The sequence below is a fragment of the Nerophis lumbriciformis genome, linkage group LG05, assembly GCF_033978685.3.
Source record: "Nerophis lumbriciformis linkage group LG05, RoL_Nlum_v2.1, whole genome shotgun sequence".
Classification (NCBI taxonomy): Eukaryota; Metazoa; Chordata; class Actinopteri; order Syngnathiformes; family Syngnathidae; genus Nerophis; species Nerophis lumbriciformis.
The window spans coordinates 40,507,833-40,522,738 of record NC_084552.2 but is presented as its reverse complement, the minus strand read 5'-3'; the positions used below and the strand labels follow the sequence as shown (position 1 = coordinate 40,522,738).

Below are 14,906 nucleotides of genomic sequence, written 5' to 3'. Positions count from 1 at the left end.
ATTTAGTCAGGTTTGGGACAGGTGTGCTGCTGGTGTAGCCACAGTGTGCACGTCTGATGTTGCTCACATGGGCTTCACTGAATGCTCAGGGAGTTTTTGCGTTTGCTCACACACATGAAAAATTAGAGGGAACATTGCTGGTGTGTATATTCATTGCATTCCACTGTGAGTGAAAATGTCTGAAAGGGCTTCAATGGGTTGCCAATTCTTATTTTAATAGGTTTACTGATTCAGCACATAAAGCTGATTATTATTTACACACATGAACACAGGCTGACCATGTGCTTTAATGCTTATTTTGACAAACACCTGCAGGCTGTACATACCCCATAATTAAGAGGAGAGGCAGTTATATGGAACACACAGGTTGCGCAAAACCTTGTACAAACCCCGTTTCCATATGAGTTGGGAAATTGTGTTAGATGTAAATATAAACAGAATACAATGATTTGCAAATCATTTTCAACCCATATTCAGTTGAATATGCTACAAAGACAACATATTTGATGTTCAAACTAATAAAAACATGTTTTTTTTGCAAATAATCATTAACTTTAAAATTTGATGCCAGCAACACTTGACAAAGAAGTTGGGAAAAGTGGCAATAAATACTGATAAAGTTGAGGAATGCTCATCAAACACTTATTTGGAACATCCCACGGGTGAACAGGCAAATTGGGAACAGGTGGGTGCCATGATTGGGTATAAAAGTAGAGTCCATGAAATGCTCAGTCATTCACAAACAAGGATGGGGCGAGGGTCACCACTTTGTCAACAAATGCGTGAGCAAATTATTGAACAGTTTAAGAAAAACCTTTCTCAACCAGCTACTGCAAGGAATTTAGGGATTTCACCATCTACGGTCCGTAATATCATCAAAGGGTTCAGAGAATCTGGAGCAATCACTGCACGTAAGCAGCTAAGCCTGTGACCTTCGAGACCTTCGATCCCTCAGGCTGTACTGCATCAACAAGCGACATCAGTGTGTAAAGGACATCCCCACATGGGCTCAGGAACACTTCAGAAACCCACTGTCAGTAACTACAGTTGGTCGCTACATCTGTAAGTGCAAGTTAAAACTCTCCTATGCAAGACGAAAACCGTTTATCAACAACACCCAGAAACGCCGTCGGCTTCGCTGGGCCTGAGCTCACCTAAGATGGACTGATACAAAGTGGAAAAGTGTTCTGTGGTCTGACGAGTCCACATTTCAAATTGTTTTTGGAAACTGTGGACGTCGTGTCCTCCGGACCAAAGAGGAAAAGAACCATCCGGACTGTTATAGGCGCAAAGTTGAAAAGTCAGCATCTGTGATGGTATTGGGGTGTATTAGTGCCCAAGACATGGGTAACTTACACATCTGTGAAGGCGCCATTAATGCTGAAAGGTACATACAGGTTTTGGAGCAACATATGTTGCCATCCAAGCAACGTTACCATGGACGCCCCTGCTTATTTCAGCAAGACAATGCCAAGCCACGTGTTACATCAACGTGGCTTCATAGTAAAAGAGTGCGGGTACTAGACTGGCCTGCCTGTAGTCCAGACCTGTCTCACATTGAAAATGTGTGGCGCATTATGAAGCCTAAAATGCCACAACGGAGACCCCCGGACTGTTGAACAACTTAAGCTGTACATCAAGCAAGAATGGGAAAAAATTCCACTTGAGAAGCTTAAAAAATGTGTCTCCTCAGTTCCCAAACGTTTAATGAGTGTTGTTAAAAGGAAAGGCCATGTAACACAGTGGTGAACATGCCCTTTCCCAACTACTTTGGCACGTGTTGCAGCCATGAAATTCTAAGTTACTTATTATTTGCAAAAAAAAAAAAAGTTTATGAGTTTGAACATCAAATATCTTGTCTTTGTAGTGCATTCAACTGAATATGGGTTGAAAAGGATTTGCAAATCACTGCATTCCGTTTATATTTACATCTAACACATCTTCCCAACTCATATGGAAATGGGGTTTGTATATAAAAATACAAACCAATGTAAGTATTTATCTAGACTTTTTAGCAGGTTCTTAAAAGGTTTCAAAAAAGTGTAGAATTATAACACACTTCATGCTTTTATTCCCTCTATGAGGTGTCACTCTGTGTTCCGCGGTTCGCCACGGCTGAGACCCTCAAGTGCACTTTGCTTCCTCTTACTTTGCCCTGTCACTGCCTTTTACCCTCCACTTCCTCGTATTTGTCTTGATGCTGCGACTCGTTTTTTGTGGTTTGGCGTAATACCTTAACCTTGTCCTCCTACCTCTTCACTTATTTTTCTGTCCAGGAAAAAAAATCAACAGATAAATTGCTAGAGTTACAGGGGAACTGCACTTTTTTGGGAATTTTGCCTATTGTTCACAATCCTTATGAGATACAATAAGACAAAAAGTGTTGTTTTTATTTTACAGTCTAACATGTAAAAATCCACTTGTTCTAGGTTGCTAGCAATGCAGCAATTAATTCTACCTCAAAATCACTTAAAAAAATGCATTCAAAAACAGTCACCAATACTTCATTTACGTTCCGTAACCTGTATAATTAACAAATTGTAGCGACATTGTTATTGTAAGAGTTAACACCGAGGAACTCTCTCTCGTGCGTAGTAACGCATCGGTGTGCTACGGTGTTAGTCATGAAAGCTAGCTACGGCAACAGGTAAGCTAGCTTCTACGTCAGCAGGAAATGCGTTTTAAGTTTATAATGCACAATACACTGCGATAGAACACTAATCAGTGTTGATTGAAAAACATGAACAATCATATTACAGTATCTGTAATATGTTTTGTGTTTTGCTTGTACACAGCTAGTCAGACAGCATATATCTGGCTAGCTGTGGCTATAGACCTCATTCTATCGGCTTCTGTCTGCTCCAACGTTTCACCCTCTTCTTCGTGCTGGCTTCTATGGTAATTCATCCTCCGTGTATTCAGCTTTAAAAAGATATGGTTGTAAATCTTCATTTGTCCAAAAATAGTCCTATTTGTTGTTTGTTAGCAAGTCTGCCATGATTAGAACACACGCAAGTGTTTTGTTTGCGGAAGTAGGAACACACATTGTCGGAAGTGCGCTGCTATAGAAACGGAAATCAAAGTGCGGAAGAAGTCAGTCCCCACATTGATTAAAATGATCAAAATACGGTAAATATTGAACATATTACATATTGCTATGAACATGTGTGTAACTACATTATATATAGACGTGCAGTGTGTATAGAAAACGTTGATGGAGAGTTTTGAAGTTGTTTTAGAGGGCTTTGAAGGCTACAACTATGACACTCATTAGCCACATCTTTCAAACGTTTATCCTTTTTGATATCCTAATAAAAAAATTACAAAAGACATATGTGCTCTTGTCTCTCATAATGATTGAACGATAGGCAAAATTCCAAATAAAGTCCAGTTCCCTTTTAAGAATTTAATTTGCCTTTTGTTGTGATACAGTTTAAAAAATGTAAAAGCATTTGTGGGCCAGCTGGCACAGGCGGAGCTTAGGGGTGTAACGGTATGAATATTCTTACACACTATATATTAAGTGAGGAACAGGAAGTGCAGCTGCCCAAAGTCGTGTGTCTACTTGGTAAACAAATGCAGTGCAGTCTAACTTTTGACAAGCTTATGAGTCGAGGCTAGCGATAGTGCCAAAAATAATGATGACGCTTACTTTGCATCTCGTAAAAAAAAATGTTTTTCCGACACCGTGTCACGCCAATTAATATCAACATTTTCTGCAATGACACGCGATGTTGATAGCGTCCTACCCCTAAATTTCACTAAAAGTGCATATGCGCTCTGTTGCTTCTGTGCTGCTTGTTTGCTACATGCTCTGTGTGCCTCCAACGTACCGGCTGTGTGCAGAATATGGCAAACAGACAGCACACAGCATTAGTGACAACTTCAACAAGTTTTCACCTTAAAATGCGCACATCTGTGTGAAACAATTGGCATGTCGGAAATTTTTTTACAACAAACAGGCAAAAGATCCAACTGGAGAAGGAGAAGAGAAGCCAACTTTCTTGGATTAGTTTTTTTCCCTGCATTTTTGTGCCGTTAACGTTTTGCCTATAATTCCAACTCCCTATGTGAGAAAAAACCCGTTTTTTCTCTTGTTTATGCCATTTAAATTTTAATATAAGACTCGTACTAGAGTATGTAGCTAATGGGAGTCATATATTCCGCCTATACTACTACTTTGCGTGCGACAAAGTGCTTCACGTTTCAAGCGTTTCACTTACAAGAATGACTAGCATGCCTCCTGATAGGCTCTGCAGCCATTGTTATTTGCTGCGCGCCAGTTGGATCGCTAACTTGCAAGAGCATCCACATTGTCAAGATTGATGGAGAAACAGTCAAGGTCCCTCTTGATTATGTCTTCAAATGTGCAAGTTATATCGTTTTAACCTGTGTTTTTTAGGGTGACAATGTTCTGCATCAAGGTTGTTGGTGTTGTAGACTGTGGACCTGCAGGAAGGTGAATTCGTCCACCAAAGATCACAGATAGAGGTGTGTTGGAGATGGAAACATCAGCGGACAGGGTTACAGGTTGGGCAAGGACAACTCTCTTTTTTAGGCTTATCTGCAGGTCAAACTCTTGGCATGAAGAGTCTCTGAGTGGGTGGCAAAGGCAACATAAAAAGCATAAAGCAGTTTGCGCACCAGGGTATGACATACTGTGGTCTTTGCCCCCTGTCTGGATAGATTGAACTGTGGTTATGCAAGAGGATGACAGAGTTTTCAAGGAAAGCACGAGATAGTAGGGCAGAGAAACATTTTCAAAAGAGGGTCGGAGCAAGAACACAACCCTGCTTTACCCCACATCTCATTTGGAATTTGTCAGGATGAGTGCCTTCAAACTGCACCTCTGCCTTCATGCCGTCAGTAAATTCAGTGATCACCTTCAGTAAACTATGGGGGCAACAAAGTCTTTGCAGGACAAGGACAAGTCCGGATCGGCTGACATAGTGAAAGGCCTTGGTCAAGTCCACAAACAACAGAAATAAGAGATTTGTTGACCAATGCACTTTTCCTGTAGTTGTTGAACGCAGAACACCATGTCTACTGTGGAGTGACCGGCACAAAACCTACACTGGCTTTCAGGGAGCATGTGGTCTGCGAGGACTTTTAGTCGGGGTAGAACGGATATATTTCCGGCAAGACTGAACAGAAAAGTTCCTCTGTACTTGTTACAGTCTGCACGGTCCCCTTTATTTTTATTGATGGTGATGTTAGCATCTCGGGGGACATCTGGGAGATATCCAGCAAGACACAACCTGATGGTGCATTCCCACCTGCCTTGCAAACCTCAGAAAGGAGGCTGTCAGCTCTGGGAGACTTGTTGTTTTTAAACGTGTTTATGGCAGATTTGATTTCCTCATTGGTGATGTCAGCATCCAGGCCAGTCATAGGGGGAACTCAGTAACCGCAGCAGTCATTGCCAGTGTGTTGGCCCTGAGAGGCAGGGCAAAGAGAATGCCATATTGTTCAGCCCATCATGTCAGTTGAGATTCCAGATCAGTCAGAAATTCACCTGCTCGGGAAGGGAATCGAAAGGACTTTTTGGGGGCTGCGCCTAAAAGCTTCTTTCAGACCTACTAAGAAACTTCAAATGTTGCCACTGGATGCACATGACTCAATACTAGGGATGTAATGGTATTATAAATACCACAGTATTTCGATTTCAAACTCTTCTCAATAATACTGTGACATTTGACGGTATCAAAGGAAAATTAAGTGTAGTTTGTTTTGTTTTTTTCCTGGCGTTTAAGCATTGGCCGGGTCTGTAAATAAACTACATCTCCCAGAATTCTCTGCGCCACGTGGAAACGTTAAGTTGGGGGCGTGTAACGCCGTAAGCAGAAAGTGAAGTGTGTTCGTACTCGTCACTACACGATCGATTTAGGAAGACACAATCGGTCCACGCATGTGTAAAGCTACATCCAAACCGTCAACTTGTTTTACGGCACTTATGTGCCCGCCGTCTCAGTTAGCGTGGTTTTTCTTTTCGGTAATCTTTATCTGAACAACAATGTCATATAAAAGATTAAATACAAAACAAAACAAGCGTTACTTAAGAATACAGCAGCTTTAAATGGCAAAGAAATCAATATTTTCTTTACTAGCCTATTCCAGCTGCATTAGGGTAGAAGGCAGGACTGGACAAGTCGCCAACTAAAATCCAGGTCAGAGGTCAGTGTAGGGGCCTAAGTGACTATGATTGTGACCGGGCCACAGTTTGTGTGAATGCGCAGTGAGGAGAGGCGTGGGGAGATGGGCATATATTTTTTTCACTGAGGACAAGATCATGCTTTGAATTGCAAAACCAACAGCATGCATTGGTCTGTCGCCATTTAGGAATCTATTCTAAAAAAGGATGTCGTTTTTTTCCAGGACAGAGCCAACGCCGGTCAGCCAGGATTTACTCAGGGCAGCAACAGAGATGTTGAGGCAAAGTAGTTTTGCATTATTAGGGTTGATTTGCGAGGTGAGGCACAGTCCATCTCAGATCTAACGGCCAAGAGAGCGTGCACTCCAGCATGCAATGGATGTATACAGGTATGTGGTAATTGAAGGAGGGTCGACTCAGCCTGTCATACAGAGCGCTCCAGAGTTGCCAGTCATGGAGGCATAATATTAGAAATCATGGAGAGAAGAGATACTAATAACTGAGAGCGCAGGTTCAGAATTTTGTGAAAGCATGCTTGGCCAAGACTAATTTATACCTCCGGACCCAGTACTATAGGTTTCAACGGAACACAAATGTGTGACAGTTGGTGTAATTGTAGTCCGACTTTAAAGCACTCTAAAAAAATAATTTAAAAACTGCCAATGATACTCTATTTACATGCCGTGACCTTCTTTATAATCAAGTATCAGCGACATTGTTGTTGTTAGAGCTAACATTGAGAAACTACTTCAGGTAACAAGGCGCCTTAATCACAAAGAAGTCACGTAGCTACTGTAGCTATTGACATACTAAGCTGATGAGCTGCTGCATCACCTCTGACTTGGTAAAAGTTAATGCTAGATTATAAATCATGCCTCACCGTAGTATAGTAGAAAGTTGTGGCCATAAGCTTAAAAGTTGGTCCACTTTGACATTCAATTTAGGCCTGAAGACATTCCTCGGAAGACTCTATAAAATACACTTTTGCTTACAGCATTTTTTTACCCGAGGAGTGAGGGTTATGATGAATTAACCATCTAAACGGGGGAACACAAGTCTTGTGCTGAAAAATATAAAGCTCCCATCAGTCGGCATTCCACTGAGAGCGAGCGACCATTGTACATTGTGTGATTGTTTCATTATGTTCGTAGTTTGTATTTCTTGTTTAGCACTTAGCAATATTATAATGTTTTGGATTATCATTTGTCCCAAAGTATTTGTCTCATGAAGTCTGACATGATAAGTATTATTGGTTGTAGTAGCAAATAGCAAACACAACGATGCACTCTATGAAATAAATGCACCGCAAAAATGTTCCGGTAAGGCTTAAAATGACCAAAACATGGTAAATATTACATGTTGTCATGGACGTGCCGGTTGCTACATTACATATATACTTAACATGTGTCTGTAAAACGTTGTTGGAGGTTTTTGATAGCATTTATTTACAATTTACAATGCATAACAAAGAAATGTGTGCTTGTCTCACATAGTGATTGTGAATGATTGGCAAAATTCCCCCAAAAGTGCAGTTCCCCTTTAAACACGGAGCACTTTATTCTGAAAATCAACCGGATTTATTTTATTTACAGTATCTGTAATACTTCCCTTCTCGCTCTTCCCCTGTAGCCAGATACTGTAGCCAATCATGGTCCCTATTTTTTTGTAATAACATGACATCATCAGCTATTGAGGTATGAAGCCATAGCTCATTCTAAGCAGGTAAGAATAGTTGATTAAAATTGTTAATACAAAGAAGTACGAGGAAGGGGATTACATTGACAACAGTGAAGATGAAATGGTGACAAATTAATGGTGGTGTGTTAACAGGAGGTCAGGTTTTCGTGCATTGTACAACCACCCTACCCCAACTCTAATACTTTGATTACAAGAGGCTAGAGTTAAGACATTCATCCCATCAGACGCTAGGCACAAATCCAGTTACACGATGTGTGATTTGTTTGGTTATTATCATGCAAATGCTCTCAGGGTGTGCTTTGGCAGGGCTTCATTATAAAACCTCCGCCTCCTTTGCCTTCCGCAATACTCCGCCAGGTGCAAATTGAAGCTGTGTTAAAAAGTAAATTATATAGAAGTAGGCATTCCACTCTGCTGGGAAAAAATACAAAAATCATGTAAAGCTTGTTTCTCCACCTTGGGCTGCAAGTGAACATTTAGTGTCTACAAAAATTGGTGTCGTAAGAAAACAAAAATTACTGATACAATTTAAAGGACATATAAACAGATATATAAAAACTGGAATTAACTTTCTTTTCAATTAATCAAAGGGACTCTTATAATCCGCAGATGTGTGGTCTACAAAATAAAATAATCACCAGGTTCTCTAATTAGAGCCAGGTCAAAAAACATTGCAATTAACAGTTGTGGCCGTAGGAAACCACCTGCCTGATGTTTTTAATCTACAAGAAGGTAGTACATGCATTTGAAGTAGCATGGGTACTCAGCATCTGGCAGCTTTATCTAGGTCTGCGTGGGTTTTCCAATAGCATTATGTGTTACAGTTACATCTGCTCAGTTTCTGCAAATATACTTGTTAATACATGTGGGTTCAAAGACATTTACGCTTGCTTTTACAGAAAGAAAAATGTGTTACATATAACGAGTGTTTACATTTCATAATTTTCAGTTAACACCCACTCCCGCTTTAGGTAAATAAACCCTACAATATAAGTTACAAAGCTTACTAAATTATCTAGCGAACACAGATCATGCATGCTTTTAGATCCAAGTAGGATGCAATGAAAAACTATAGTACAATCAACTGTTCACTTATTATCTGCTTTTATTGACTATTAGCAAATGGTTTGAATGTTTTTTTAATCTTAATGGGCTACACTTTAAAAGCTGTATGAGATTGTATTGGTCCATGATGTCCTTTTAATGTAGTCAGGGAAAAAAAAACAACAAGCAGTCTTAATTAGATAATTCTGCCCTGTGTGAGAAGAAATGAAACATAAAATACTGTATAAGGACAAAATGATCACACTGTCCAGCCACACAATCATTTTCTAAAGAACAAATAGGTGATTTTGGTATCAAAATGAGCACCAATGCTAATTAGTCTCAAGTGTTGAAGGTCATGTTTGAAGGGAAACTGCACTTTTTTAATTTCTTGTAATTTTGCCTATCGTTTACAATCCTTATGAGAGGCAAAAAGACAAAAGTTTTTTTTTTTTGCATTCTAATTTGTAAAAAATGTCTTGTTGTAGTTGGCTAGCAATGCAGCTATTGGTATCAATCCATTCTGCCTCTCAATGTCTTTGAAAATGCATCCAAAAGCCGCCAACAATACTTCATTTAAGTTCCGCAACCTGTACAACCAAGCTGTAGCGACAGTGTTGTTGTATGAGCTAAAACTGAGGAACTGTTTATCTAGTGAAGTAACACATCGTATAGCGACGGCAGCTGTAAGCTAGCTGCGGCAAGAGGTAAGCCAACTACTGAGTCAGCTGCTGAATGGCTTTTGAGTTTGTAATGCACAACAATGCGATAAGACACCAATCTGTAAAACATGTACAATCATATTACAGTATATGTTACTGTTAGTATTAGCACGCATTTAATGTTTTGTTTGTACACAGCTAGCTCGACAACATATGTATGTAGTTGTAATAACACGCATGACGTGCTGCATGTATCATAATCAATATTATAGTGACTCACTCGATGGACATATGTCCTTTTGGTCCAGCTGACTGGTGACAATTTTTTTTCCTGTTGATTTTGGGTAAGTACGCAGCATAGCTTAGCTCCGAGTTCCGCATTTACACCGTCAAGTCACGCCAGCCTCACTTTCTCGGCTTCCGTCTGCTCCAGCGTTTCACTCTCTCTTTGTGCTCGATAAGCTTCTTTAACCAGCAGTTCATCCTCCATATATTCAGGTTCAAAAAGAAAAAGTTGTGAATCCTCTTTTTTTTTTTAAATAGTCGTCTTCAATGTCTGTTACTAAGTCTGCCATGATTAGAACACACGCACATTTGTTTCCGGAAGTATAGGAACACATATTTGTTGCCGTAAGTCGGAAGTGCACTGCTATGTAATGCTTAAAATGACCAAAATACAGTACTTATTGTACATATTGTTATGAACATGTCTTTTACTACATTATATATACACTTGCAGTGTATATATAAAATGTTGGAGGGTTTTGAAGTTGTTTTAGAGGGCGTTAAAGGCTACAACAGTGACTCCCATCAGCTGCATCTTGCAAGCGTTTATCATCTTTAGAATTCTAAAAAAAAATTAAAATAAATACTGTATGTGTTCTTGTCTCTCATGATTGTGAACAATTAGCAAAATTCCCCAAAAAAGTGTGGTTCCCGGATGTGTTGTGTTCAAATGATTAAGTACATTTGCTTCTTCGTACTCCTTTTCCAGTGTAAATATGGGATGTAAATTTGTGACGTATATCAGCAAATAAAAAACTACCATTACCATCACTTCTATGTTCACCCTGAGAGTTCAGCATATTATATATGGCTTTCTTTCATAGCCCCTTATGCTGACAAATTGCTTATTTTTATTTTGCTCATCCAAACAACAAAGAGAGTGAAAATAGGGAGCCTTCTGCACGCACACAAAAATAAGCCTATTTCTTTCCGCAGGCAAGCTCAGCAAACGTTCTTGTCTTTAACACACAGGTAGAAGCACGACAAAGAAATTCTGGGAATTGCTTATTGTTGCTATTTCTATGTGTTTGATTCCCAGACCGTTTTGTGTGTCTGTGAATATGCCGCACAGTCAGGGGAGAATGCACAGCAACGCCTGCGTGCATGTGTGTGGTGTGTTTATAGAGATGTAAGTCGGTGGGGGAAATTGCTGGAATGTGCGTTGATGTTTTTGTCAAGAGGATTCCTGGCGCTGCCTGTGTTTACACTGTGGTTGGTACATGACACAGCACTACAACAGCACATTATCTATGAAAGAACATTGTCTGAATGGCGTGAGGAATGAACATGATGGCACCCTTTCATTTCTGAGTACTTCATTCAAGACAGACAATAAGCAGGGGTATAAAAATACATCACTAAATGGCGCTATTGTGGTTTGGAGTAGGGATACTAGTGTTGTCATGGAAACCCTGCATCACTTTCTTAGTGGGACTTTCGTATTTTGTCATTTTGTATTTTTTGTTAGTTTAAATTAAATATTAATTTATTAATAGTAGTAGCAGCATTGTTTTATTTGATTCTACTATGTAATACAAATGTTCCAATTAAAACCTCTACTCGAGCTATGGCTGTAGGCCACCTACTGATTTAGTATTTTTTTCCGTCATCTGAAGTATCAGCCCATGGTATCATCAGCAGCATTAATGCTGGCAGAGCATTTTGCTTTTTACCGGTGATGCCACAATCCCGATTGATATTTGCCTTTTGCAACTGATTGTTGATCGGCTGATGAGCTGCCAAATCCAGCTGCTCTTTACAGTACTGTGTCCCAGGGTTTACATGGCTAAAGAGTGTGCTAACATGAAAGGCTCCTTCAAAAGAGATGCATGCTCAGGGGGACACAATTATTTTTATTTTTCCGAATTCTTTGTTACAAACATGCAGGTGTTGTGTGCGTGTCTTTCCAGAAAACCGTCTCGAATTTGAGAACAAGCTGCGACAAACTACTTCGATGTATCCACAATGCGAAGCTGCTTCTAAGATACTAATCCTCACCTCTATGGTGGAAAATGAAGTGTTTCTTCCAATCACTGGATGACTAGAGGAAAGGGAATAGCAGGATAACACAAAAAGCTAACCGCTAAAAATTCAATGTAAAGTAGGGGTGATCGATCCATATGTCGACACTATAGATACCTAGTAGACTATCAGTACAGTATATAAACAATAGCAAATTGATTGGATAGATATTTGTATTTACCGTGACAACATTTTTTTGGGTTGTTTTTTTTATTGTTTACAAACTCAGGAAATAAGTCTCTGGATACAGGAAGGCTTTAAGGTCAAAACCCAAATTATCCAAATGGAAGCCCATAGTAATGTTTGCTTTTGTTGATTAATTGTGGACAAAACACTTTATTTTGTTATATTACATGGAACACTTCATCTAATTGACAACAATACTAGCAAATTCTAAATGTAATAGTATACGCTATAAACAAATGCATTATTGTGTTTAATTTATTTACTAAAAACATTTTCATTTCTATAATATATTTTCAAAGTATCAGTATTCGAAAGAAAAACGTTGATTGGAGGTCCTGGGTTCGATCCCCGGGCTCGGGAACTTTCTGTGTGGAATTTGCATGTTCTCCCCGTGACTGTGTGGTTTCCTCCGGGTACTCCGGCTTCCTCCCACATCCAAAGACATGCGCCTGGGAATAGGTTGATTGGCAACACTAAATTGGCCCGAGTGTGTGAATGTGAGTGTGAATATTGTCTGTCTATCTGTTTTAGCCCTGCGATGAAGTGGCGACTTGTCCAGGGTGTACGCCGCCTTCCACCCGAATGCAGCTGAGATAGGCTCCAGCACCCCCCGTAACCCCGAACGGGACAAGCGGTAGAAAATGGATGGATGGATGGGACAAATATTGCTATTGTGTTATGCAATATACTTGTTGACAAATTACCATGTGGTCAAAGAAAGGCATGTTTTCTTTTCCACATTTTAATACACTTAAAATCCTTATTAAAAAAATAACTAATTCAATATATACATAATTGTTTTTACAGAATATTACCTTTGAGGTCCAGGTTCCGTGCTCCATTGGAGTGCTGAGTCACGGTGTGCGAGTCGATCTTGAGCATATGTACGTTATTAGCGTCCCGGGACACCACCACGTTGTGCCACTGGTTGTCATTGAGCTGCTTGTCTGAGTTTCCCTTCATCAGCGACGGGCCATTGCCAAGGTCAAAGACATAGTGGACGTACCTGGGAAGGGAGGTCCGAACAATGACAAAGATGATGTGTATGTGTTCAGTGTTCCAAATATAATTCATCCGCTGTCTTCGTTACCGCACGGGTTTGTCTGGAGGTGCTTGAAGATAAATTACACTTCACTGGCTCCATATTTTTATGTCAGCCATTTTTTGGTGTTTTATTTAACACGTGCACAATGGATACACAGCCTAAATCTTAGTTTAGCGCACGCTTGTGCCTAAAACACATTTTTTGTCCAATGGCAGGGCCTTCTTTCAGACATATTTAGTGTTTCGGGGGGATAGGCTATTTTGGCTGTTGCATTCATAACAAAAGACGGGACTTAATCTTTAGCTCTTTGTGTTCTCTGCTAAACAGAAAACAAGAGGAAGAGAGAAAAACAAAGCAAACGCCTGTTTTATAGTGTACAGTGATTATAAACATTTGCTTAGAGTTTCTCCCCTCGGATCATTAAAGAACAGTCGTGATGCTCACCCTTTTACCAGTTCCACAACAATGAAGTCGCTCCCATCTCCAGAGTTAAAGAGCATCAGGCCATCGGGTGTGGTGGTCTTAAACTGGAAAAAGAGGTGCATTGAGGCGTACGCCTGCAGCGTGGCCAGCGCCAGGTAGCTGCCTTTGGTCCGGAAAGTCACCGGGTCAGCGATGATGTGGCGCATGCCAAAGCGGGCGTTGAGTTCGCAGTAGGAGATGTCGCCGTTTTTGCACTGGTCTAGGTAAGGCACCCCGTTAAAGGCTAGGCCCTGCAGGTGACCAATGAAGTTGGAGGGCACCACGGAGATGAAGCGGCGCTCTGTCATGATGCCCGTCTCGATGTTGTGGAACTCCAGACGTGTGTGGGCACCAGTCATCTGGCCTGGAATGATGGGAGACGCTGATAAACATAATTCATTTGGACAAATGCTTTAGGCAATGGAACGTGTCCAGTGAAATACAGTACCTGTGCAACGTTAAAATCATTATACCCATTCAATTAGGGTCGCAAGTTTATCCTTTAAATTTTTATTTAATTGCATATAATATTATTGTTAATGTCATTTATTTTTGCATTTGGCTCCTAGAACTGGAAACTCTTGTTTTCCCTTTTTGTCACCATGATAAACAGGAATAACGTGGTCATCCAAGGTATCCAAGACACGCCGCGCCCACTTCATCCCCTTAATCAAGTTTACACCTTTCTTTGGACCTATGTCCGTATCATCCGCTTTTGCCTGAGGCTCCGAAATGTGACTTGACATAATTTAAACCTGTCATCCTTCTGCTTGGCGTTTTTGTTAGCAGCTGTTAGCTCTTTCACTGCAATGCTATTACTGCTAACACACCTTCCACTGTGACATTGTCCACAGAGAGCTGCAGGCTCTTGCCTCTTCGCACCACCTTCACTGTGTGCCACTCGTTATCGTTCAGCTTCTGACCCGCAAACAGCGTCTCGGGTCCTTTGCCTGTGGACAAGCAAGAGAGTGAAATCACAGCATTGCAAGAAGTTCTGTGTTTGTGTGTGTCTAAGTATTTCCACGCTCCACACACAATTTCCACGCACGGTCTGTGACAGTAAGTGGAGAAAATCCAAAGACGTTCACACCAAGTATTTTCCTGACACATTATGACGTACTGGCTAGATTTATAATATAAATAAGCTCTGCTTCATACTATTCCCTTTCAGACATGTTGAATTGTGCAAGTGTAAACATGTGATGATCTTTATTTTAAACACATTTAAAAATGTGTTCAATATAAGCCACACTAAAATTGTCACGTTCTGGTAGTAAGTTTGCAAGAGTTATGTTACCAAATATGCGGAATGATGGCAGGAAGCAGCATGCAGGTAAAGAAGGTCTTTTAA

The 14,906-nt window shown here is 40.4% G+C and overlaps 1 protein-coding gene across 7 annotated transcripts in view; it reads right to left on the bottom strand.

The window, feature by feature from the left end:
* LOC133606397 (neurexin-2-like) overlaps positions 1-14,906 on the bottom strand; it is an 873,942-nt gene that overhangs the window by 381,542 nt on the left and 477,494 nt on the right. For all 7 annotated transcript variants that reach the window (XM_061960335.2, XM_061960334.2, XM_061960329.2 and 4 more), the window contains 3 exons: positions 14,386-14,505; positions 13,538-13,919; positions 12,864-13,054 (listed from right to left, as the gene is read on the bottom strand). In XM_061960335.2, coding sequence (XP_061816319.1) covers positions 12,864-13,054; positions 13,538-13,919; positions 14,386-14,505 — 693 coding nt within the window. The remainder of the gene's footprint in view (positions 1-12,863; positions 13,055-13,537; positions 13,920-14,385; positions 14,506-14,906) is intronic.